The sequence below is a fragment of the Cetorhinus maximus genome, chromosome 19 (genome assembly GCF_964194155.1).
Source record: "Cetorhinus maximus chromosome 19, sCetMax3.hap1.1, whole genome shotgun sequence".
Lineage (NCBI taxonomy): Eukaryota > Metazoa > Chordata > Chondrichthyes > Lamniformes > Cetorhinidae > Cetorhinus > Cetorhinus maximus.
Genome location: NC_135897.1, coordinates 83,934,372 through 83,962,058, shown reverse-complemented (window position 1 = coordinate 83,962,058; position 27,687 = coordinate 83,934,372). Strand labels below are relative to the sequence as shown.

Genomic DNA, 27,687 nt, shown 5'->3' with positions numbered 1-27,687 from the left:
TGTTGCAAGGTTCTAGAACGCGGTGTTGCGATTTTTTTTTTGTTTCTAAACATTCGGCGGCGGCTGGAAGCGGAGCCGGGGCTGGAGGGAGAGCGAGAGGGGAGGAGGAGGAGGAAGAAGAAGAAGAAGAAGAAGAGGAGGGAAACCCATGCCCTCGGCCGCCTCTCCTCCTGCTTGCCAGCCATGAGCCACCCTCCACCGGCCGGAGCGGGCAGCGGCGGGGGCAAAACCGGCAAGCACACGGCACCGTCCCCGGCCCCCAGCGGCCTGTCGGCGGCGGTCGCAGCAGCGGCTTCCTCTTCATCTTCTTCCGCCGTCCCTGTTGCCGCCGCCGGGACCGCCGCCGGGGCCGTGGGCGGCTGCGGGACGGCGGCGATCATCGGTGCCGGTGTCGCTTCTCCCCCTCCGCCGCTCCACCATCACCAGGCGGCGGCCGTGGCGGCAGCGGCAGCCGCCGCCGCTGCTGCCGCCGCCGCCGCCGCTCAGGAACTGACCTCGCTCTTCGAGTGCCCCGTCTGCTTCGACTACGTCCTGCCGCCGATCCTGCAATGCCAGGCCGGGCATTTGGTGTGCAACACCTGCCGGCAGAAGTTGACCTGTTGCCCGACCTGCAGGGGCTCCCTCACCCCCAGCATTCGCAACCTGGCCATGGAGAAAGTGGCTTCGGCTGTGCTCTTCCCCTGCAAGGTAAGCCCCTTCCGCCTCTAGCAGGGTCTGCGGTGACATGTTTTCATTGTGTCTTCCTCCCTTGGATATAACCCTTTGCATCACTATTGTCTGCAGGAGGCTTCACATTTCACAGCCAGCCCTCACTACCTTCCCTCTCTCCCCTACCCCCCCCCCCCCCATAACCCTGGATCCCTCCCTCCCCCCATAACTCTGGATCCCTCTCCCCCCCCATAACCCTGGATCCCTCCCTCCCTCCCCTCAATAACCCTGGGCATGGGGGAAATAGGAAGTTGTGAATACTGTAAGTACCTCTGAGGCTGTAGGAGATGGAAGCAACTGTGCTTCGTTCACAAAAAAAAACTGTTGACTGTGACTCTTCCCTGTTGCTGGGTGACATGGTTCAAGGAAAAGCCTTTGTATGCGTTCCCAGGGTCAATTGTGGAAGCCCCCTTTCACATGTTTTTTTTGCCTATAAAGAGTCAGGTACCATCGGATGGTAGGCCTACTCTGCCAAGACCCATCTGTCTCTTGCCCTTTGGAATTTGTTTCTAGCAGAATGATTCTGGTGACTGCGGCTGGCTCCTGGCCTATGGGTCTGCTGAATGGACAGCAGAAACCTTCACCCCACCTTTCCCCACCACCACCACGTATCATATGGTTGGATTAGCTATAGCAGGCAAGAGGGAAGACTGTTGTTGCCAAACCTGGCAGTGTTATTACTTTCGGGGTTGGCACTGGGCTGTGAGAAGGTTGTGAGCTGGCAGATCATGGTGGTATGAATATTGCCAAAGGGAGACTGTTGAACCCTGGAAGTGGTGCCAAGAAGAGACTGATTCCTGGTATCAGAGCAGGAAGTGGAGTTGTGAAGAGAGACTGGAGGGCCTGATTGAGTATGGAAGGTAATGAACAGTGTTGAGGGGCAAACCTGGAAGAAAAACTACTTCAGAATAAACCGTGATTGGGTAATGGCTGCCCTGAGTTGAAAGCAGGGGAGAAGTGTAGGACTGTAGCAGACAGAGTGCGGTACGGTCTGCTTGGAGTAGCAGATGGAAGTTATTGAAGAAGTCAGAAAGTGCAGTGTTTTGCTACATGTGGATCTGCAGTTTAGTATAGCTACACAAGCTGGTATTGACTGTGTGGCTTTCCTTACAGTTTTATAATTTAGATGTCCTTTTGCTTTTAACTAGAATTGTTCCTTTTTTAAAAAAAAAATGTGGTTCTTTATAAATTCTTAACTCCGATGTGGCACGCCAAAGCCATTTTTTTGATGTGTGAAGCATGAATACAATTATTTATTTTTAGTGAGCGTTTGTGCTGCTTGAAGAGTGACTGTGGGGGTGAACTCAGAGTCTACTCTGGCCATGTGCCAGGATCAATCAGAATTAAAGTCAAAACTTGCATTCCTGTGCAGATGTATATTTGAAAAGTTGTAGCCCATGCTCAGTTGAAACGGGGTTGTGCTGTCTCTTTCTGTAAAGTTTTCGTGGCAGATTGACGTTGTGATTTGGTTGTTTGGTCTACAGAACACTGACTTTCCAGTTAGAAGATGAAGGATCCCAGGGCTATTACATCTGCGGCTGTACTTACATAATTGAACACTTCCAAATGAAAGTTACACCAACAGTGAACAGCTCACGTTCAGCGTAGCTCAGAGAGCTGTGGATACTCATCCAATGAGTATATGGGAGACTGAGATCAAAAGATTTTTGAATGCTAAGGGAATCACGGAATATGGAGATAGGCTGGGAAAGTGGAGTGATGTCAAAGATCAACTGTGGTCATGTTGAATGGCGGAGCAGGCCCGGGGGGGACTGTAAGGCCTACGTGCACTGCTATTTTTTGCCCTTCGATACTGGTCGTCCACTTTTGTGTTTTGGCGGAGGACAGGCTGATTTCTTAGCCTTCCAGTACAGGCCGGTATTGTGCACTTGTACATACCTGCTCCCGATGCCAACAAGTCCCTCCCCGGACTGTAAGTGTGTGAATACTACCCTTTGGTGAAGCGTCTGCAAGGATGGGGCTGATTTGGTGAAGAGAATGAATTCAAGCTTGAAACTAAGACAGCAAGGGACAAAGTTGGGGGATTGTTTTCCAAAAGCAAAAACACTCCAGATGCTGCAAATCTGAAATAAATAAAGGAAATGCTGGAAATACTCAACAGGTTCAGCAGCATCTGTGGAGAGAGAAAAACGGAGTTAACGTTAACAGGACAATGAAAAGTCGCAAACCTGAAATGTTCTCTCTCTTTCTCTTATCACAGATGCTGCCAGGCCTCCTGAGTGTTCCCAGTATCCCCTGTGTTTATTGTGGAATTCTTTTCTATTCTAGGGATGCTGTGTTTGTTGACCATCACCACTTGCCCTGAGGGCGTCCTCCTTGAACCGCTCCAACCCAAGAGCTTCAGTGGCTCCCACTGTGATATTGGGTAGGCAATTCTGGGGTTTTGCTCAAGTGGTGAAGGAATGACTATGTATATCCTTGGCAGGGTGATGTGGGAGTTGGAGTTGATTGTGTTTCCATAACATTGCTGCTCTTGCTCTTTTACGCATCAAGGAGCCCTAGTGAAACTGAAGTCAGTGGAAATCGGGGATGGGGGTGGGGGGTGCTCTCCATTGGTTGGAGTCTAGCCTAGCACAAAGATAGATGTGTGTGGTTGCTGGAGGCCAATCATCTCAGTATCAGGACATCGCTGCAGGAGCTCCTCCGGGAAGTATCCTAGGTCCAGCCACCTTCACTTGCTTCACCAATAACCTTCTCACCAACATGTCAGAAGTGGGACTGTTCGCTGATGATTGCACATTAAGTTTGCAACTCGTCAGATAATGAAGCAGTCCGTGCGCACATATAGCAAGACCTGGACAACATTCAGGCTTGGGCTAACAAGGGCCACATAACATTTGTGCCACACAAGTGCCAGGCAATAACCATCTCCAACAAGAGAGGATCTAACCATCGTCCCTTGATATTCAGTGGTATTACTGTTGTCGAATCCCCCACCATCAACATCCTCGGGGGCAGTCACCATTGACCAGAAATTTAACTGGACAAACCAAATAAATACTGTGGCTGCAAGAGCAGAGCAGTGGCTGGGAATTCTGTGGCGATTTACTCATCATCTGGCTTTCCAAAGCATGTCCACCATTTATAAGGCACAAGTCAGGAGTGTAATGGAATACTCTCGATTTGCCTGGACGCATACAGCTTCATCACCGTTCATGAGGCTTGACACCATCCAGGCCAAACCAGCCCGCTTGATCGGCACCCCATCCACCACCTTAAACATTCACTCTCTCCGCTACCAGAGCACCATGACTGCAGCGTGTATCATCTACAGGATGCAATGCAGCAACTTGCCAAGGCCTCTTCGACTGTACCTTCTAAACCTGCGATCTCGACCACCTAGAATGACAAGGACAGGAGGCGCACGAGAGTGTCACCATTCATAGAAACATAGAAAATAGGAGCAGGAGTAGGCCATTTGGCCCTCCGAGCCTGCTCCACCATTCAACATGATCATGGCTGATCCTCTATCTCAACGCCCTACTCCCGCTCTCTCCCCACACCCCTTGTCACCTTTAGAGTCCAGAAATCTATCTATTTCCTTTTTAAATATATTCAAGACTTTGTCTCCACAGCCTTCCGTGGTAGAGAATTCCATAGGTTCACCGTCCTCTGAGTGAAGAAGGTTCTCCTTATCTCAGTCCTCAATGGCCTGCCCCGTATCCTGAGTCTGACCCCTTGTTCTAGACCTACTCTGTTTCCTGTCTGCTGACCAATTCTCAATCCATACCAATATTTTACCCCCAAATCCCATGTGCTTTAATTTTGCACAATAACCTCTTATGTGGGACTTTATCAAAAGTTTTCTGAAAATCCAAATACACCACATCCACTGGTTCTCCCTTATCTATTCTGCTAGTTACGTCCTCAAAAGGAACTCCAGCAGGTTTGTCAAACATGATCTCCATTTCATAAATCCACTCTGCAAGTCATGCACCATACATCTGGGAAGATCGTGGAGTAGTGATAATGTCACTGGACTAGTAATCCATAGGCCCAGGGTAATATTCTGGGAGAACCATCACAGTTGGTGGAATTTAAATGTAATTAATAAATCTGGAATGAAAGGCTAGTCTCAGTAATGTTGACCACGAAACTATCATCGATTGTTGTAAAAATCCATCTGGTTCACTGATGTCCTTTAGTAAAGGAAATCTGCCATCCCTACCCGGTCTGGCCTACATGTGACTCCATCCTTACCCGGTCTGGCCTACATGTGACTCCAGACCCACACCAATGTGGTTAACTCTTAGCTGCCCTCTGAAACAGCCTAGTAAGCCGCTCAGTTGAAGGGTGATTAGGGATGGGCAACAAACACTGGCCTTGCCAGCGACGCCCGCCTCCCATGGCAGAATAAATTGAACAAAATCACCACCCTGACTAGGAAATATATCGCCATTCCTTTATCATGGCTGGAGCTCAATCCCTAACAGCGCTGGGCGTGTCAACACCACGTGGACTGCAGCGGTTCAAGAAGGCGGCTCATTGCCACCCTCTGAAGGGTGATTAGGGGTGGGCAATTTGATGCTGGCCTGGTCTGTGTGCCATGAACACACCGGAAGCAGTAGTGGTAGCAGAAATCCCCAATAGCTTTAAAAGAGAAGTGGACAAATGTTTGGAAAAATAAATCTTCTCGAGGGCTATTGAGAATCAGAGTAAGAGGACCAGCACAGGGCTGAATGGCCTGATTGTGTTGTAAAGTTCTCTCATTCTGTAAGAAGTGAATGCGACTCCATCACACACAAAAAGGAGCAGCTGATGGGGGCAGCAGCCCAGGCAACCTTCACACAAAAATGCACACTGCGTTACTTTTTAAACCTGCTTTGGCAAGCAAGGATTATCACAGGATTCTGATGAGGTCAGTGAGTTTAGTTTAAAGTGGTAACATGTTGCAGGCCAGTATCCTGCTATGTTTCCAAGAAACAGGCCTAATCCGGTGTCCTGGTAGCTCAGTAAATTATATACTGAACTATTCAAATTAAGAGTGAAATGCCTGCACCTCTCATGGCCTCAGGATATCTCAAAGTGCTTTGCATCTGGTGAAGTACTTTAGAACTGTAGTCACTCTTTTTAATGTATCGAACGTGGCAGCTAATTTGTATATTGCAAGCTCCCGTGCACTGCAGAGATAATGATTTAGGTCTGATTTAGGTGTTGGACCGTTTCTGTTCCAGCGGTCCCCAAGGGTGTTGCGCGTCCACCTGAAAAGGCAGACGAGGCCTCAGTTTAACGTCTCATTGAAAGACAGCTCCCCCCCCCAAACCGTGCAGCACTCCCTCAGTGCTGCACTGGAGTGTTAGGTGCTCAAGTCTCTGGGGGGGGTCTTGAACCCTCGGAGGCGAGAGAGCTTCTCACTGAGCCACCGCCGACACCTAAGGCCATCCCCAGCTTGTTTCTGGTCCATGATGATGCTGGAAATCTGAAATAAAAAAAGAAAATGCTGGAAAAGCACAGGTCTGGCAGCGTCTGTGGCATTAATGTTTCGGATCCAATATGACTGATGTCCAATATGTTCCAAAGAAGCCATAGTCGACTCGAAATGTTTACTCTGTTTCTCTCCCCACAGATGCTGCCAGAGCTTCTGACTCTTTCCAGCACTTATTGTTTTTACTTGGACGGGTGACTTGAGTTTCGGTGTCATTACCTGCCAGAGGAGAGTAAAAAATAATTTAAGCTTAGCCAGATCATTGCTGTGACTTTATGCGCTGGGTGAAAATACTGATGGGTAAATGTTGTGAGCCAAATAGCAACAAAGTTGAAGTCTTTAAGGAAAACCTTAATGCAATTTTTGTCAGGAAGTACATTTTCACAGTACATCCATGTAACAAGAGTTGGCTTGTGTGCATTTCCTGTAGCTCGCTCCGTTTTTAGAACTCTTGGCGATTGTTCCTGTCAAGAACATTGCCCTATTTATTATGGGAGAAGAATTCCCCTTCCGCCTTTTAACTGGTTTGTGGAGATGGGTCGCACTGCACAGGGTTAAGGAGGTCCATGAAGACCTATGCTCAAAACCAAGTTAATGGACTGAAACTCTCGCCTGCCCATGGAAGCTCGATGTGAAATAAATTTGGCTGTCTCGCAGGCTGGCATGAGTTGTAGGGAATGAGGGGGTGTGGTGGCGTGGTTGGGGTTTGAAGCTGAGATCTGCTGAGGGGGAGGAGTGGAGGGAGCTGCACTGACCTGGCAACGCTTTATGCTGACTCTAGGTGCCTAGCGAGAAAGTGTCTCCGTTTCCGGCCCTTGACATCTCTCATCTTGAGCACAAGTTCACTTGAGAACAGTTTGCAATAGCCCTTGATGCTTTTGACAGTCTGTGTTTTGGATTTTTTATTTTCCTGCTTATGAATCAATGCATATGAATAGCAGGGGATGAACGCATATGCAGCACAGAAGGAGGCCATTTGGCCCATTATGCCTGTGATGGTTCTTTGAAAGACCCATCCAATTACTCCCACTCAGGGCACTTAACAAGAGCATTAACAAACACAATTTGACGCAGAGCCACATTAGGAGCTATTTGGACAGGTGCTTGGTGGAAGAAGTAGATATTAAGAAGCACCTTAAAGGAAGAGAGAGAGGTTTAGGAAGGGAATTCCAGAGCTAAGGGCTTAGGCCGCTGTAGGCACGGCCAGCATTAGGGATAAGGAGATGGAGGATGCAAAAGAGGTCAGAACTGGAGGAACATGGAGTTTTTGGAGGCTTGTAGGGCTGGTTGCGGTTACACAGATAGGGATAGGTGAGGCCATGGAGGGATTTGAACACGGGGATGGGAATTTAAAATTTGAGGTTAAGTCAGCAAACACGGGGTTAATGGGTGAACAGCCTGACTCTGGGAGCAGATCTTCAGTACTACAGCTGGAATAGTCAGGATCCATTATGTTCATTATGTTCACTGTGTCCAGTGCTCTCCTGACACTTAATGGCATTATATGGGGTGAGCCAAGTTGTCTGGCCAATGCTTCCTGTAATGGTAAAAATCACGGGAAGAGGCTGAGTTGGATCGCCTGCATGACACTTTTCAATGAGCGATGATAGATTTCCAGAAGCTTCAGTGTTTTGTTCCTAATCCACTCTGGAGCGAAGAGAGCAAAGCACCGACACAGCCTGGTTTCCGTACTGATCAAAACCTGGCGCCTGAGGTCATCAACCAGTAGCCATCTTGGCGTCGTTTACCAAAAGCAAGCTCGTAACCACACCTCCCCTGCGTACTAACTACCTCCAATGTTGCCTCGCCTTAGTAGCAGGCGCCAAGGCAACAATTTAAAGAAAGCAAACAGAGCCTGCCGGGTGGGGGTCTAAAAAGCGTGAATAATTTAAACATACCCTTTTTTTATAAATCTCGTGCTTGTCTTTTTTTGAGTTTTAATGTTGAGAAAATAACAATGTTTTTTTGAGAGGTGGGGGGAGTGGTTTCTGAATGATTTTTACTCCTGGTTTTCTACACTACAAATATGACGTTGAGAACACAGTATGAGTTTAAATGTCCTTAATTATCAAGAGCTGAAGTATCGTGCGCACAATCGTGAGGGCAAGCTATCAATATAACTTATTCAGTGTAACAGTCCGGACAGTACCTGACGTAACTGCAAGCGACTGGAGTTGTGTGTAGGAGGAATGGGGAGAGTATTCATTTCAGCACCTCTTAAGATCAGCTGCTGTATTTATTGGTTTGAAATTTCAGGCTTCAAAAAGATTTGAGCACAAGATTTAGATTGACGCACCCAGTGCAGCTCTGAGGGCGTGCTGCACTGTTGGAGGTGCCGGACTTGGGGTGAGACATTAAACCAAAGCCCTCTCTGTCCTCAGGTGGACATAAAAGATCCCACAGCTCTATTTCAAAATAGAACAAGGAAGTTCTTCCTCCCACCAGTGTCCTGGCCAATACTGATCACTAAAAAGGTTTATCTGACCATTATCTCATCGCTGTTTGTGGAATCTTGCTGAGCACAATTTGACAGCCTTGTTTCTTGGATTGCAGCAGTAACTACGCTTCAATAGCACTTCATTGGCTGTACCTCACCTTGAGACAACCTGAATACAAGTTGTTTTTTCAATTCTTTAGCCTATGGGAAGTGGGACTGATTGTTAGAAGTTTCAGTTTGCTTTGGAATTTTGCCTTCGAACCCTTAAACTGCACCGACACCAAAACTCGGCTGCTCATCTGTACCCTCCGATGTTTGCTGATCATATTGTACTTCTGTACTATATGATAAACCCCTTGGTAGTACTTCACCTGGTTAATGACGGAGTGTGTTCCCAAGTTGTTACTTGCAGCATGCTTCAGTCAGTAAGATAAAAGCAAAAAAACTGCGGATGCTGGAAATCCAAAACAAAAATAAAAATAGCTGGAAAAACTCAGCAGGTCTGACAGCATCTGCGGAGAGGAAAACAGCTAACGTCTCGAGTCCGTATGACTCTTCAACAGAACTAAGGAAAAATAGAAAAGAGGTGAAATATAAGCTGGTTTAAGGCGGGGTGGGTGGGACAGGTAGAGCTGGATAGATCAATGCTGGCCCACACTAAGATATCTTTTGACTGTGACTGCTCTGACAGGTCAGATTTAATCCGGTGCTGACATGTGTATTCTGTACTGTATTCCCACGTTTTGTAAAACCAGGAACAGTAAGTCCATTTTTAATGATTATTTTGACAGACAACTAGTGTCAACTGTGGCCCAATGATCGTCAACCTCTGGTCTGGATATTTTGTTGCTGTAGAATTTCAGAATCCAGTTGCCTTCCTTTCCTCAAGTATCTTCCTTCAAAACTGCACTCACCATCCCTCGTGAAGCCCTCAGCTTCTTCAGCTACTGCCTTGTCTCCCAACTTATTTCTCCTCTCTATGATCCACAATCAGGTCACTCTATCCTTACCTCCCCAATCTCTGTACCTACCTCTCCAACCGCTCCTTGTTCATTTCCTTCACTCCCTTTTACTTCTTGCCCATCGCACTAAGCTGACCCTGGCCAAAGTCATCCCTGACATCCCCCTTTTAGTAGAATCCAAACTGGTTGGTGAACTCAAGACCAAGACATAGAACTTTTCTTCACTGAGAGTTTATTGAGTTTGTTCAGTCCCATAGTTGTCATCACACCATGTCCCAGCTATCCCCTATTTATATGTGCTCAAGGTACTTAATTAAAGGGTGCCCTTCAACTGTGTATCGTAACAATATAATTAACACCATTAACAATCCCCTGTTAATGCAGTCATTGTGCGTTGCCTTTCTGCGTTCTCCTTGATTTGTAACAATTTGCATTTATATTGTACTTTTAATTTATCAAAGCATCCCAAACTGCTTCACAGCAAAGAGCCACATAAGGAGATATTATGCTGGGTTGGTTAAGGGGGAAGGTTTTAAGGTGGGTAGAGAGACCGAGAGGTTTAGGGAAAGAATTTCAGAGCCCGGGTCCCAGGCAGCTGAAGGCTGTGGGGTCTGGAACGGTGATAGGGGAGGGTAGTAATCTGATGTGTAATATACCTTTAAGACAAATATTGTAATGTAAGATCGCATGATCTTGACACTCAATAGCAGAGTCGCATGGGCTACCTCTGTAGAGAAGTCTTGAGTTAGAGTCTGAGGAGGAAAGACAGAGTTTTGAGCACAAAAGTGTAGCTGCTAAGTTCCTTTTGTGAATAAGCAATGTGTTTCTTCTAAGAACTGTCTACTGATCATCTCTGTCTTGGTACCAACTCGGTCACCCTGAAACAAGTGTGCAACCTGGATCCTTTAGCTCCAACAAACCAGGGCACTGAATCCAACAGCGGGCGACGAGAGTAAAAAGCTAGAAAAGACACGAAAGGATGAGGTAAAAAGTGAGAAGGAATGAAGGCGATCAGAAGAAGCAAGATTGGGATGTACCTCGCACGGTAGTTATAAGTAAAGAAAAATTTCCTTCCTCTTCATCGGAGTAATCCCCTCGGAGCACGCCGCAATTTGGAAGAGTGGAGCCTTTCGATCCAGTCTTGGACGACCGGTCTCACTGTGTTGATCGCTTCACATTCACCTTCCAGACGAACAACATTGTGGTGGAGGAAGCGCGCGATCCTTTTGTCCACGTGTGGGAGTGAGACATATGGATTAATTCGAAACCTGTTGGCACCTAGTGACCCAGACTCAAAGTTTTGATGAACCTTGTAAAGAATCATTACCAGCCCAAGCCGTCGGTGACGATGCAACGGTTCAAATTCAACTCCAGGAATAGAGCCGCGGGGGAGACAGTTTCTTGTTATGTGGCGAGCCTGAAACAATTAACTGAATATTGCGAGTTTGGTACACTTATCAATGATATGATTAAGAGATCGTTTGGTGTGCGGTACAAATGAAGATGCGATTCAGAAGAGATTACTGCCTGGAACAAATTTTAGGTTTTTTTAGAAGGCGTTGGAAATCGATCTGGCAATGGAAGGCGCTGTGGCGAGACTCGAAAGCAATACGGGGAGCGCAAAATGGCGCGGTCCTCCATGTCGGGCGGGGAGCCTCAGCCAAAAAGAGCGTGAAAGTGTAAAGCTTTACTCAGAAGCGGGAAGCAGCCACCACTAGCAAACAAATTAAAAGAGATTACTTAGTAGCAAAAACACAGCATAATGGTAACAAGAGGTGGAAGCAGACAACCTCGTAATGAATCACAATTTAAAAAGATCAAGTATTTTTTCTGTCATCGAAACGAACACCCCATGAGGCATTGTAAAGATAGAATCAGGCAGACTTTCAGACAAAAGCAAAAACCCAATGAGATTAACAGTGTTGAAAAGCCTGAAGTAATAGATTCTGATATTTATTCGTTATATAATTTAAAGGTAGGAAGAACAGAGCCTATCTATGTAACCATGAGGGTGAATGAGAAGCCTATCAGAATGGAGGTGGATACCGTGCAGCCACTACGGGGATAGGTGAGCATACATTTAAATACCTGAATCATGGGGAACGTAAACTAAATTTGGAAGGAACTGATGCCAAATTGAAAACTTACACAGGAGAAGGCATATGTAAAACCATAGTACACTACGGAGGTCAAACAGTGAAATTACCCTTGATGGTAGTAGCAGGCGAGGGACCTAGTCTCCTCGGACAAAACTGGCTGAAAGAAATTAAATTGGAATGGACAGAAATCTTCCAACTGAGAACTAATGGGCTATCAGAGCTACTACAAAAATATGCCTCAGTTTTCAAGGATGAACTTGGAAAAATTGTGAGGCAACACCAAGATTCATGTAGATTCAGAGGCAACATCAAGATTCAGGAAGGCAAGATCAGTACCTTATATGCAATGAGATGCTGAACTGGACAGATTAGGAAAACTGGGAGAGATACAACCAGTGCAGTTTTCAGAATGGGCAGCACCAATCATACCTGTTCTCAAACCTGACCAAAGCATTCGAGTTTGTGGGGACCACAAATTAACAGTCAATAAAGTGGCAAAATTGGATAGACACCCCACACCAAAAATTGAAGACTTATATGCTAAATTGGCAGGTGGAATGGTCTACACAAGTTAGCTATGAGTCATGCCTACCGGCAGTTGGAATTAGAGAAGGCCTCCCAGAGGTTTGTCACCGTAAATACACACAAGGGGTTGCACCAATACCTTTTGGCGTATCTTCAGCTTGAGCCATATTCCAAAGAACCATGGAAAGTTTACCTCAGGGACTGCCCCACTTGTAGTTTATTTGGATGACGTTCTCGTGACTGGACTCGATGAACATTTGATGAACTTGAAAGACGTTTTGAAACATTTTCAGCAGGTTGGAGTGAGGTTGAGAAAGGAAAAGTGCACATTCCAAGCGAAAGAGGCATCTTACCTAGGTCACAAGGTAGATTCATAAGGCCTACATCCAGTTGAAGAAAAAGTGAAAGACATTAGAGAAGCCCCAGCACCAAAGAATACACCTGAACTGAAATCATCCATGGGGATGATCAATTACTATGGATGCTTCTTGCCTAATTTGTCCATAGAACTGGCACCCCCTGTGTTACTCGCTCAAGAAAAACCAGCGATGGTCTTGGCAAACACCACAGGAAGAAGCTTTCACAAAAGTGAAACAGTTGTTACGATCATCTACACTTCTAGTACGTTTTGACCCAAAAAAGTTGATATTAACGTGTGTCGCATCTGCCTATGGAATGGGAGCAGTGCTTTCCCATTGAATGGATGATGGATCAGAACGATCTATAGGATATGTGTCAAGAACGCTCAATACTGCAGAGAAAGCGTACTCTCAAATTGAAAAAGAAGGCCTGGCAATCATTTTCGGTGTTAAGTTTCACCAATATGTTAATCGGTTGTCATTTTACTAACATAACAGACCACAAGCCATTATTAGGACTATTTGGTGAAGGCAAGGCTATACCCACCATAGCCTCAGCAAGAGTACAAAGGTGGGTGTTGATCTTGGCAGTATACTTTCGTTCATAGACCTGGAAGCCAAATTGCAAATGCATATGCACTCAGTCCTTTTCCCTTGCAAGAAAAAGATGAGGATGTTCCAATTCCTCAAGAATTTGTTTTATTATTGAACCTCCTAGACTCATCACCGATATGTGCAAGACAAATTAAAGATTGGACAAATTGAGACCCAGTTTTATCCAAAGTAAGAAATCAAGTTCTTCATGGTTGGTCACAAAAGCAAGAATCTGATGAAATGTATTTCCAGAGAAGATATAGATAACCAGCCAAGAAGGTATCTTATTGTGGGGAGCTCGAGTGATTGTTCCTCCAAAGGGACAAAAGCCATTGTCATCTGAACTTCAAGTGCACATCCCAGAATTTCCAAAATGAAGGCAATAGCACGCAGCTATCTATGGTGGCCTGGGATGGACGGAGAAATAGGAAACTTAGTGAGAAGTTGTATGCAGTGTCAGCAAGTACATAAGTTACCTGCAACGGCTCCGTTACACTCCTGGGAGTGGCCAGGAAGGCCATGGGTGCGAGTACACATATTGATTATGTGGGACCTTTTTATGGGAACAATGTTTCTTCTACTTATCGCTCATTCAGAATGGATGGACATATGTGAAGTGAGGTCGCCGACGTCTTCTGCTACAATAGACAAGCTACGACAAAGTTTCGCAATCAACAGACTGTCTGTCTGATACGAGCACTTCAGGTAATGGAACAGTATTTACGAGTGCTGAATTTAACCGATTTATCAGCCTCAATGGTATTATTCATGTCAAAACATCACCATATCACCCTTCTTTAAACGGGCTGGCCGAGAGAGAAGTACAGATGTTCAAATCTGGTATGAAGAAATTATTTGGAGATTCTATAGCAATTAAATTAGCATGTTTCCTTTTCCATTATAGAACCACCCCTCATATGAGAACAGGTGTCACACGTGCAGAATTGTTGATGAAGCGCCGTCTCCAGTCGAGATTGAGCCTAATTATGCCAAACTTGGGTGGGGGAAGTTGGAAAGAAGGCAGGGAAGTCAGGAAATTGGACATGACTGTCACAGTCGTGACAGGACGTTTAATTTAGGAGAGAAAGTATTTGTGAAAAATTTTAGGGAGGGACCAACATGGTTGTTAGGTGAAATAAGTCCAACAACTTTCCTACCACATGAAAATTGAAGATCAAGTCATAAGACATGTGGACCATATAAGAGGAGAAACAAAATACAAAACAAAATGGTTCCACCAATGTTCGTGACTGAATCAACATCTCCTGTAAAAAGAACTCAACTGAGTATAGATTTGTCTGAAGGGTCAACTGTACCTGAAAGAGTCGAAGAAACAGATTTGCAGGTACCTACTGAAAAAGATGATGCTCAGACAACTACAGTGAGGGAGGTTCTGGATAAAACATCAGAAGCTGTAGAGTTGAGAGATTCTAAACACGTAAGGAAACCCCCACAAAGACTGACTTTGTAAATTATTGATCCGTGTAAATAATTTGATATTTTGAGAAAAATTGTAAAATGTATTTGAGTAAAGGGGGAGGGATGTAGTAATCTGATGTGTAATATATCTTTAAAACAAATGTTGTAATGTAAGATCACATGATCTTGATACCCAATAGCAGAGTAGCATGGGCTACCTCTGTAGAGAAGTCTTGAGTTAGAGTCTGAAGAGGAAAGACAAGAGTTTTGAGTTGTAAGCACACAACTGTAGCTGCTGGGTTCCTTTTGTAAATAGAATGTGTTTCTTCTAAGAAAGGTCTACAGATCATCTCCATCTTGGTACCAACTCGTTTACCCTGAAACAAGTGTGCAACATGGATCCTTTAACACCAACAAACCAGGGCACTAGAATGATACACTGCAACAAACAAAAAAACTGTTTGGTTACTTGACCCGTCTTGCTGGCTTGCTTTCCTGATTTGGGCTCCAGTTCCAATGGTAATGAGAAGGACTTTGTATGGCTGACTGAGCGGAGATCGACTGGCACTTGTTCTGTTCTGATACCTGGGTCATTGATAACAACAGGTTATAAATTTTATTAGCTGTTTTGTGGTGGGTTATTTTATTAACCAAGTGACCTGCTAAGGGGTACGCACAGACCAGGCCAGGATGGCATGGCTGGTGACTCTTGTGAAGGACTTGGTAAACCAGTTGGATTTTTACAACAATCTAGCAGTTCTTGTGGATAATCCACAAATTACCAGGTTTATTGAATCAAGTATTACAATGTGCCTGCTCTAATGTGTCTCTGACTCATTGTTAAACTTCGCCTAATGATGCTCCTGTGAAGTACCCTGGGATATTTTTTAATGTTGAAGGTGCTATATAAATGTTTTATAGTTATATATGCTATATATAATCAATCATTATAGACAATCGTAATATTCTGTCGACCTTTGTATCGAGCGAGGCTGCAACTGGTTTTAGAATACCTTAAGCCTCGAGCTAGAGTTAAAGGAACATCAACCAAATTAAGACTGGACAAAAATGCTGCAGTTTTGTCATTAAAATAAAAAAAGACAACCGCTTAAAAAGAGTAATTTTCCACCATTCATCTTTCGAAGATGGTGACTGAAGCTGAGGTGTGATTCACTAAGTGACAAAGCTCTTCCGGCACTTCAAAGTCTTCATGTGTTGAACAGGCGAAGTTCTTGACCGTAGCAATCCTGTTCTGTTCCAGCCAAAGCCCTCCGTACACTAACCCGATTCTAGTTGGCAGTGCAGTTTGCCTCTGAAACCCTGGACCTGGTGATTGTGGAGGGATGTGGTGTGTGTTAATACAGCATAAGTGCTAGTTTGAGCTCAACTCTGGTGTGCCTGCTCTCCCCAACCCTTGACAATTCCACCCTTCATACCATCACACAGTGAAGCGTCATGAAATGCAAGTTCAACCTCAGCTGGAATATTACGTCCAGTTCTGGGCACCGTGCTTTAGGAAGAGAAGTGGAGAGGGTGCAGAAAAGATTTACGAGAATGGTTCCAGGGACGAGGAACTTCAGTTACATGGATCGATCGGAGAAGCTATGGCTGTTCTCCTTGGTAAAGAGGTCGAGTGGAGATTTGATAGAGGTGTTCAAAATCATGAGGGGTTGGGGAGAGTAGATAGGAAGAAGCTGATCCCATTGGTGGAAGGTTCAAGAACCACAGGGTGCTGATTTGAGGTAGTTGGCAAAAGAACCATGGGAAACATGAGGAAAATGTTTTCACGCAGCAAGTGGTATGCACTGCCTGATAGTGTGGTGGAGGTGGATTCAATTGAGGCCTTCAGAGAATTGGACAATTATCCAGAAAGTATGTGTGTGCAGGGCTACGAGGAAATGGCAGGGCAGTTGGACTAGCTAAGTTGCTGATGCAGAGAGCCAGCATAAACACGATGGGCCAAATGGCCTAAATCTGCACTGTAACTATTCTGTGATTCTACCATCCAAACTTCGCCTGTTCAACACATGAAGATTTTGAAGTGCCGGAAGAGCTTTGTCACTTAGTGAATCATACCTCAGCTTCAGTCACCATCTTCAAAAGATGAATGGTGGAAAATTACTCTTTTTAAGCAGTTGTCTTTTTTTATTTTAATGACAAAATATCCAGTCTTAATTTGGTTGATGTTCCTTTAACTCTAGCTCGAGGCTTAAGGTATTCTAAAACCAGTTGCAGCCTCGCTCGATACAAAGGTCGACAGAATATTATGATTGTCTCCAAAACTTATAAGAGGAGGTCAGCCACATTCAAACAATCAAACAACTGAAGTGACCTCCAGACTGGGTTTCTGTTAGGTGGTGAGTCAGAGGTCCAGACTAATATGCCGGAGACACGAGTTCAGAATGGCAGCTGAGGAATTTAAATTCAATTAATTAATAAATCTAGAATAAAAAGTAGTATCTGTAATGCGACCATGAGATTGTTGTAAACACTGAACTAGGTCGCTGTTGTCCTTTAGGGAAGGAAATCTGCCGTCCTTATCTGGTCTGACCTACATGTGACTCCAGACCCCACAGCAATGAGATTGACCATTAAAATCAAACGGCCTAGAAAGCCACACAGTTGTATCGAAGTTGCTATGAAGGACTGCAGCAGTTCAAGCAGGCGGCTCACCACCGCCTCCTCAAGGGCAGTTAGGGATGGGCAATAAATGTTGGCCTTGCCAATGACTTCCCCCATCCTGTGACGGAATTTAAAAGAAGGACTGTCAATGGGTTTGTGCAATTACGTGTATGATTAGCAGTTGCCTCTGCATTTTAGATGATTGTTATTCAAATGTGGCAAGTAGGGCAGCTCTTTTCAATCAGTCGCTTGCCCTATTAGGGTTGCTAACGGTGAGTTGGAGCTGCAGGGGGTGGGGGGAGGGACATTGGGTCAAAGGTGATTACACTGTGGGACATAAGCATATGAAATGGAGGCAGGAGAAGGGGTCCCAATACCAACCCGGCATCTGCAGTAGATGGTTGCTCAAAAATGGACTGCACGGTGTGGGGGTGGGTAGCAGGTAATCCATTGTTTGAAGCCCAGAATTAATCAAGACCTTGCCTATGAATAATGAAAAACACTGAAGTTAACATATCTAGTTAACATGCTGGTGGGGAGGCCACTACTAACACACTGCTAAAAACAAAAGATTTGCATTTATGTCGTGCTTTTCATAACCCAGGTATCGGAACAGAACAAGAACCAGTCAATCTTGGCCCAGCCACCCCTACATAGACCTTTCTCGTTACCATGGCCGTGGGCCATTGATAAAACAGGCTATGAATTTTATTACTGCATTTCACAGTGGGTTATTTTATGAACCGACTGACCTGCTAAGAGGCATACACGGGCCAGACCAGGATGGCAAGGCTGGTGACTCTCTTGTGAAGGACTTGGTGACCAGTTGGATTTTTACGACAACCCAGCAGCTTCTCAGGATAGTCCAGAAATTACCAGGTTTATTGAATCAAGTATTGCAATTTGCCTGTCCTAATGTGTCAAGTCAAGTTGAACAACCCCCAAAAATGGCACAGCAACTCCTCCCCAAAAGAAGATGCCAGTAAATGGGGGCATAAGAGTGGAAGGGCTCCAAGTAACAGCATGAGAAATATGGCTCCTCAGTTTTCATTATAAAGCAATTGTAGGATTTAACTGTTGTATTGTCTGGTTGGTAATAGGATTGTTCTTTATACTAAAAGCACAGCTTAAAAGTTGTGATCCCAAGGTGTGTACAACACACATGGAGACTAATGTAGATCAGTGAATGTCCCATGGCTTTGTCCTTGAGAATCACAACAGTGAATTTTCCTCTGCAAATTCTGTAAGAATCTGTACAAAGATTTGAAGCTTCTGGAGCTTTGAAGCTCTGTCTCATGGCCGACATCTGTAGCTGCAAGTGACTTGGAATGGTCATGGCAAATAAGGAGCGCATTAGCTACATAGCAAATTTAACATCGGCTGGTGAGAAACATGAGTAAGCGTTAAGTAGAATTTGCCAAGCGAAAACAAGCCGCTTGTTCCAACCGGTCCATGTCGGTGGCTGCCTCCTAGGTCTCTTCATCTAACCCCGTAAACATATCCTTCTAGCCCCCTCTCCCTCGCATGTTTATCTAGCTCCCCCTTAAATGCACCTATGCTCCTGGCCTCGATACTCCAATGGGTTATCAAGCTCCACATTGTAACCATTCTTTAAGTAATAAGTTGTCCCCTGAATTCCTTAAACTGGATTTGTTAATGACTAACGTATATTGATGGCCAGAGTCAGCTGTGATTTGGTGGGTAATACTCTCACCCGAGTCAAAATGTCATTGGTTCAAGTCCCAGTTGAGGAAAAAAATCTAGGCCGACACTCTAATGTGGTACGGAGGGAGTGCTGTACTGTTGGAGATGCCGTTTCTCGGATGCGACATTAAACCAAGACCCCATCCTACCCCCCTCAGATGGATGTAAAAGATCCCATGGCATCCTTTTGAAAAAGAAGTGTGTCCTGGCCAATATTTATCCCTCAGTTAACACACCAGAATGGAACATCTTGTCGTTATCCTAATCCTATCATTGGCTTACTGTTGCTCCTGTGCTCCTGTTATTGCATTGCTGTTTGAGAGAGCTTGTGCACAAATTGGCTGTGTACTCTCTACACTTTTTAAAAGTACTTCATTAGCTGTGAAGAGCTTTTGGACATCCAGAGGTTTTATTAATTTATTCTTTCATGGGATGTGGGTGTCGCTGTCAAGGCCAGCATTTGTTGCCCATCCCTAATTGCCCTTGGACTGAAAGGCTTACTAGGCCATTTCAGAGGGCAGTTAAGCGTCAACCACATTGCTGTGGATCTGGAGTCACATGTATGCCAGACCAGGTAGGGATGGCAGATTTCCTTCCCTAAAGCACTTTAGTGGATTTTTATGACAATTGATAGTTCCAAGGTCACCAATTCCAGATTTTATCAATTGAATTTAAATTCCGCCTGCTGCCGTGGTGGGATTTGAACCTATGTCCTCAGAGCAATTAGCCTTGGCCGCTAGATTTCTAGTGCAGTGACTTTACCACTATAATAAAGGACATATCTTGGACTGTGGATTAAAATTACAATGGCTGCAGTTTGAAGGACATGTCTACTGGAACAGTGTGAGGGATATATGCAATGTTGCTGTCCTGGAACAAAGTGTGCCATGAAAGACAGGGTGGTGCTGAGAAGGAGACTGGTCTGATGGGAACTGTCTGACAACAACATTTTTAATTAGCTCCTGACCAGGTGACCAGGGTTTGTGTGAGAGCAGTGCAGCAGAATAGCTCCTAGCCTGAAAGGGAAAAGACCTAAAACCCCTCCCTCCTGGGTGTGTAAGATTCCAGTCATTCTACAATAATAGCTGGCTGGCTTTTTTTCTCCTCATATCTCTATAACCTGCTCTCTCTCTCAAAACCCCTGTTAAGAGGCAAAGGGGAAAATCACTGTTCGAGATATTGAAAGGCAAGTGCTCAACCAGTGAACTAAAGACTGAAAGTGCTGGAAGAGCACCTCATGTCATCAACAAAGAACTGAAAGGAATTTGGATGGGATCGATCAAAATCAACCCATTGAATTCTATACTCTGGAATTGGCGCTATTGAACTGTTTTATCCCACCCTTAAGATCCATGGTTTTAGTGTGCCTTGTGACTTGTATGTGTGTGCATAGGGATTTAAGAAGGGGTAGAGTTTAGGTTATAGTGTTAGAAGTTAGCAGTTCATATTTCTTCCTTTTGCCACTAGTTAGAGACAATTTGTTCAATGAACAGTTATTTACTTATTAAGTTTACAAACCTGGTGCTCGTATTGTGTTAACCTAAATTAAAGATTTAGGTGGGTTGATCAAACTTTTCACATTTGTCGCGGCTCGAGAAGCAGTGGGGCTTGATATTGCAGCGCACCATCCCCAGTGAGTCATGACACTGCCACTGTCTCCCTGGGAAAGGTGCTATACAAATGCAAGCCTGTTCTTTTATTTAAAACCGCTTACATTTTAATTCCCCTAAAAGCGGAATTATCCTTCTACATCAACCCTATCAAACCCCTTTTCATAATTGTATTATATTATCTAAAATGGAGTCTGATAAAATTGGTTTTACAAGCCAGATTAAACTCCTGCGAAGGCACAGCACGCATCTGGTGTTAAAAACAATTTACCAAGAAGCTTTTTCTATTTGGTATCCGAGACCTGAGGTGAGAAACGGATGAAACTGGAAGGTCAGGGAAGATGGTGCAAGACTTCAGCTAAGAATAATGAAAAATACAGAAGTTAATATTTCTAATTAATACGGTGGGGAGTTCAGTAGTAACACATTGCTAAGAAAGAAAGACCGGCATTTATGTAGTGCTTTTCATGACCACTAGATGTCTCGAAGTGTTTTACAGCCAATGAAGTACTTCTGAAGTGTAGTCATTGTTGTGATGTCAGAAATGTGGGACTTGAACCCACACCTTCTGACTCTGAGAGTGCTACCAACAGCAGAGCCAGGGCTGACTTAAGCAGCAAGGGAAAGCTGGTATCACATGGCTGAAGAGGAGGCGGTGGCCAGTAACATGTGAGTAGGTGGTCACTAGCAACATGTCAGTCGGGGGGCAATCATTCGTTACACAGGGATGATTAGTTAACAATCTGCTTTATTGTAGAAAGTTGGAAAGTTCTAAATACACTTCAGTTGCATTGTGGTTTTACTGTACTGCAAAGGTTGTGTCACTGCACAGCATTTGCCCTCCCAGTCTGACTGGTTTATCGAGCTCAGCCAAGCTTCATACCCGTGACTAACGCCCACATGGACGCTGCCACATCAGTTGTTTCACTCATCGAACTGTGTCACGGCATTTCCAGTTCCCCTGCTGCTGTCACTTTAATTTCGGCATGTGACTCATTGTGAAGGGGTAGACCTTCCATTCCCCACCCACCTGTCTCCCCCAGGACATCACCTCCTTTACCTCAGCAAAGTGGCTTTTTTGTGGGGTTTTTTTTTTGCTCATGAAGGTTCTGCTTATCTCTGTTGCACCTGGTACGGCACCAGTACCTTTAAATCGAACAGAATGAGTGATGGATTTGGGGCAGGCTAATTTCCCCAGGAAAATAAGGTATATTCTGAATTCCAGCAATTTGGCTAATCCTGGCACCTTTAATACCTCATCCGTCAATCAAAATATACTCAGGAACAGGAGTTAGCCCACCTCAGGTTTTCAGTGTACAAGAGTAGTTGGAAGTTCTCTCTCCCCTTGAGGGCCGAAGGTGGATTTGATTAGCAGTGACACTAATTATAATATGCATTAACTAAAGTTCCTTTAGATTATTGTCATCGGCTGCGAGCAAGAGTGCCTGTTGATTTTTTTCTCTCTCTCTATTTATTCTTTCATGGGATGTGGGCATCGCTGGCAAGACCAGCATTTGCTGCCCATCCCTAATTGCCCTTAAACTGAGTGACTTGCTGGGGCAGTTCAGAGTCGACCACATTGCTGGTTAGCCTGGAGTCACCTGTAGGACATTCCAGGTAAGGACAGCAGATTTCTTTCCCTAAACGACATTAGTGAAGCAGATGGTTTTTTTACAACAACCTATGAGAGATTCATGGTTACTGAGACTAGCTGCGTTACTGCATGATCAGTTTGACCGCTGTGTTTATATATATATATATTCAAGCAGACTCTTACTCATGCTGGAAGTCCCCTGTTACAGTCTTAGAAATTGTGGGTGAGACTGCTTGGTTGTTATCTGAACTAAATTAAATACTGCACCTCGTGCCTCTGTTGGTGTGAGCCTTGCTGAGCATTTAATTTAACCATATAGTCTCCTAACTTGATTCAAAGGTCTGTCATGAATTGGTTGATATTGGCTGGAGTGGCACTCTGGGCATGGCTGGGCCTGTTGAGTGGAATGGGCCTGTACTGTTTGGAATTCAGACGAATGAGAGGTGATCTCATGAAAGATGAGATCCTGAGAGGCTAGTGTTTGGAGAGTTTAGAATGAGAGAGGGGGGTGGGGGGAGGGGGGTGCAGAATCTCAAAATATGGCGTTGGCCATTTTGGACAGAAATTTCTTCACTCTGAGGGTTGGGAATCTTTGGCACTTTCTACCCCAGAAGGCTGTGTGATACTCAGTCTTTCAGTATATTCAAGGTTGAGATCAATCGATCTCAAGTGAATCAAAGGATATGGAGATCGGTCAAGGAAGTGGAGGTGATGTCAAAGATCGGTCAAGATCTTATTGAATGGCGGAGCAGGCTTGAGGATCCATTGGGTCTACTGCTGCTCCTATTTCTTACGTTCTTATGTTATGGTTTCCTCAGAGCAGAGTAGGTTAGGAGATTTAATAAAGGTGTTCAAATGATGGGTTAATGGTAGAATATGGATAATATTTTTCCACTGGCAGGAGGGTGGGTAACTAGGGGGTACAGATGTAAGGTATTGGCAAAAGGACAATGGTGGAGATGGGGAGAATGTTTTTCATGCTGTGAGTTGTTAGTCTGGAAGGTGCTGCCTAAAAGGGTGGAGGAAGCTCTTTCAATAGTAACTTTTAAAAGACAGTTGCGTACTTTAAAAGGAAAAAATTACAGGGCTGTGGGGAAACAGTAGAGGCATGGGGCTCATTGGATAGCTCTTTGAAAGAGCTGGCACAGACAGTTCCTAGCAGCTACCAACCGTCTCTCCTTCCTCTACCAGTTGTAGTGCCTCAGCTGAATCCCAGGCTAACTCCCAAAGCCCGAGGCATCAAACTTGTGTCTTCCCTGGTCTATGTGGCCCAGTACCAACTGAGCAGTGCCCTTTTCTAGGTTTTTTATTTTATTGTTTCATGGGGCCGGAGTCTCTGGTAAGGCTGGCATTTTATTGTTCATCTCTAATTGCCCTTGAGAAGGTGGTGATCAGCTGCCGCCTTGAAGTGCTGCAGTCCGGGGAGGTAGTGGTATTGTCGCTGGACTGGTAATCCAGAGACCCAGGGTAATGCTCTGGGGACCTGGGTTCGAATCCCGCCACGGCATATGGTGGAATTTTAATTCAATAAAAATCTGGAATTAAAAATCTAATGATGACCATGAAACCATTGTCGATGGTTTCATGGTCCATTGACTAATAGCCTTAGGGGAAGGAAAGCTGTCGTCCTTACCTGGGCTGACCTCCAGACCCACAGCAATGTGGTTGACTCTTAAATGCCCTCTGAACAAGGGCAATTAGGGATGGGCAATAAATGCTGGCCTAGCCAGCGACACCCACATCCAATGAATTTTTTTAAAAAGTCCATGTGGTGTAGTTCCAGGATTTTGACCCAAGTCAGGATGGGGTGTGGCTTGGAGGGGAATTTGCAGGTGGTGGTGTTCCTACACGTTTGCTGCCCTTTTAGGTGGGTAGAGGTCGTGGGCTTGAAAGGTGCTGTTGAAGGAGCCTTGGTGAGTTGCTGCAGTGCACCTTGTATATAGTACACACTGCTGCCACTGTGCACCGGTGGTGGTTGTGAATGTTCAAGGTGGTTGATGGGGTGCCGATTAAAAAAGGCTGCATAGTCCTGGGTGGTGTCAGGCTTCTTGAGTGTTATTGGAACTGCGCTCATCCAGGCAAGTGGAGAATATCCCACCACAACTCCTGACTCATGCCTTGTAAACGATGGAGAAGCTTTGGGAGTTCGGAGGTGAGTTACTTGCTGCGGATTTCCCAGCCTCTGACCTGCTCTTGTAGCTATATTTATTTGGCTGCTCCGGTTAAATTTCTGATTAGTGGTAACCCTTAGAAGTTGATTTTTTTTTTTGCATAATTTTTTACAGAATAATTTGATCCAGTAACAAATTAATTAATGTCATCAAAATTTCAACATCAAAAGTGCTAGCAAAAGTAATTGTAATTAATTTGGAGTATCCAGTAATTTGATTTAACACTTTGAATTAGGAGTAGACTGTAGAGAATTGGACTCGCTGTGTATTGCAGTGCTTTGCATGTGCTTTTACATAAAGCCACATAGTCATCCTAAATGTCTTCAAGTGATGTACAAACATTGCTAGCTATACTTGTCAGTATGAATGCTTGGAAAAAAATAAGTTGTATTGTTTGGAAAAATTGTTTGAAGATTTCATTTGGTTACTTCACTCAAGTATAAATGGATTTTTTACAGCAACCTACATCTCTAGGGTTTCGTCAGCAGATGAGCGAAGTCGGGTGATGTTACTGAGATGGCAGTAGGCGGTCTTAGTGGTGGAGCAGTTAATGTGATCAGACGTTGAACTGAGGGTCAAATAATAAGGTTCCGAGTGGTCTGGTTGGACCTCAGATGCTTACCAGGGGGAGGGATGGAGTCAGTGGCTAGGCGCTGGAGGACCAAAGACCAAAGTGACTTTGATCTTCCCAACATTCAGGTAGAGGAAATTTCTGGTCATCCAGGACTGGATGTCGGACAAGCAGGTTATAATTCGGAGACAGTAGAACTGGGTGTGGAAGGGATAATTGGAGTTGTGTCTCAGATGGTTGCCATTATTACTTACTAAAGGAAATGTGTAGTTCTTCTACAGAAGCTGCAGTGAAGTACATGTTCAGACTATATTTGATGGTAATCCAAATGTGTGTTTTGGCCACCAGATTAAGGTAGCTGGATTCGAGCAGTGTGTAAACATGTGACATGTAAACAGTTTGCAAAATGCCTGTCTCACAGAAGCCAAGACTGAGCCAGAGTCAGCAGTGGAACAGTGCTTCAGATTTATCCATTAGTCGACAAATACTTAATATTGGGGACTTATTACTATGTTGTACTATAAGTAAGCAAACTGCTGTTGCAAACCTCGTGAATTTTTTCCTCCTCCTGATTTTCTTCTCTTCCTTCTGTCCCCTCCCCAATACTGACCTGGGCCCCAATTTTAGCACCTGGTGGTTCCTCCCATCAGCTAAATCCAGATAGCTTCATGGGCTGAGGATCAGGCCCCAAGACTTTCCCACCCTGTATGTCTTGACGCTAAGCTACTCTCCCTGAGGCAGAAGGTGGTGGGTTCAAAGAGACTAGAGCATAAAATTCAGGCTGACACTCCCAATGCAGTACTGAAGGAGTGCTGCACTGTCGATGGTGTGCCACCTTTTGGATGAGACATTGAACAGAGGTCCGGTCTGAACATTAAAGAAAGTTCCCACTTCACGAATTTGAAGAGAACAGAAGGGCGTTTCTTCCCGCTAACCACCCCCTGCCCCGCCTTGCCCCGTCCTGGCCAAATTTACCCATCAACCAACATCACAAAGTGGATTTTCTAGTTGCACCTTGCTCTTTGTGGAATGTAGCAGCGCACACAACTTGCTGCAGCTTTTCTTAGTGATTACATTTCAAAAAAACTTCATTGGCTGTAAAGTGGGCTCATGAAAGGCACTATATAAGTGTAAGATCTTTCTTTACTTTTCATCCCAGATAAGGGGGGCGTTTCTTATTATCAATTAACCTCATTTGTTCTCTTCGTTATAAAAATATAGGCAGATGTTTGAATTTCGCCACATAACAAAGTCATACTTTCTAACTCCCTATCTAATGCTGACAGTAGGTAACATTTATTGAGCAGCATTTGGATGCCTTATTCGAGCAATATCCAGTGAAACTGAGCTACTCCAATGTCCGAACCTATGTTGAGTTTCTATGTTTGGAGTGGAGAGGATGTCGTCATTAAACATTTTTATTTTTCTGTCCTTCCTTAGTATGCATCGACTGGGTGTTTGCTGACCCTCCATCACACCGAGAAGCCGGACCATGAGGACGCGTGCGAGTACCGCCCATACTCTTGCCCCTGCCCTGGGGCCTCGTGCAAGTGGCAGGGCTCCCTGGAGCAGGTGATGTCTCACCTGGTGCACGTCCACAAAAGCATCACCACCCTCCAAGGGGAGGACATTGTCTTCCTGGCCACGGACATCAACTTGCCCGGGGCTGTGGACTGGGTCATGATGCAGTCCTGCTTCGGGCGACACTTCATGCTGGTGCTGGAGAAGCAGGAGAAGTATGAGGGCCACCAGCAGTTCTTTGCCATCGTGCTGCTGATTGGCGCCCGCAAACAGGCGGAGAACTTTGCGTACCGGCTGGAGCTGAACGGGAACCGCCGCCGCCTGACGTGGGAGGCGACCCCGCGGTCCATTCACGATGGGGTGGCCACGGCCATCATGAACAGCGACTGCTTGGTCTTCGACGCGGCTATTGCGCACCTCTTTGCTGACAATGGCAACCTGGGAATTAACGTGACCATTTCGACTTGCTGTTCATGATATTTATGTGGTGGTGGTGTTTGGGATTTCCAATGTTGTGATGATTTGTTGCTTATTTTATTTTTTGTCTGTCTTCTGTAGATTAGACATGAGATCATTGTGAAGCTTTACTGACTGTGCCAATTTATTTAAATTATGTTACCATAATAGCTTTTTTAAATAAATATATATTTCAGAGCGGTTGCAATACTTATTTTTCCAACACGTTTCTAGTGCTCACTAATGATAAGCCCATCATGCATTGTCCATAACCTGCCTTTAAATGGCACCTATCAAACTCGGATGCTTTCTTTTTCCATTTTGCTTCTTTCATTTTCTGTCTTCCTGTCATGAGCCTGTGCTTGTAATGTAAGAAACACAGGAACAGAGTGAGCATTTCAGCCTCTTCAATCTGCTCCGTCATTCTATTAGCTCATTGCTGATCTGTGGTGGTATGTTAGAGTTCACTCAGGGAGTCCAAGTTGCCTTGGCAACTAGCACTTTTGCATGCATGTTGTAGTCTGGAGCTATGGATCATGGTGGTAAAGGTTCCAATTATCTTTCCATCACATGGCTGACCAGGAATCTCTCCCGCTCTTGCTGCCTGCCATTGGCACGTGTTGGATGGATTTGCGGGGTTGATACTCAACCTCTTTGGCTGTGTTACGAACACACCTTCCTTGGCCATCAAGTCCTGGAGTCGGACTTGAAACCAGAGCTTCTAACTCAGGCAGGGATGTTGCCCATGCACCACAAGACCTCCTTGGCTCAATGTTATTTCCCTGCCTTAGCTCCATGTCCCTTGACACCCTCACTTAAAAAAAAAATCAATAACAGCTTGAATTTATTCAGCGCCTTTAATATAATAAAAATGTCCCAACGACGCTTT

General features: G+C 45.0%; 1 protein-coding gene across 1 annotated transcript; it reads left to right on the top strand.

Moving 5' to 3' along the window:
- LOC144693987 (E3 ubiquitin-protein ligase SIAH1-like) lies at nt 1–26,996 on the top strand. Its single transcript, XM_078564271.1, has 2 exons — nt 1–687; nt 26,262–26,996. Exons 1-2 carry the CDS (start codon nt 184–186, stop codon nt 26,817–26,819), a joined length of 1,062 nt encoding a protein of 353 aa, XP_078420397.1. The 5' UTR covers nt 1–183; the 3' UTR covers nt 26,820–26,996.
- Nucleotides 26,997–27,687: the final 691 nt, after the last annotated feature.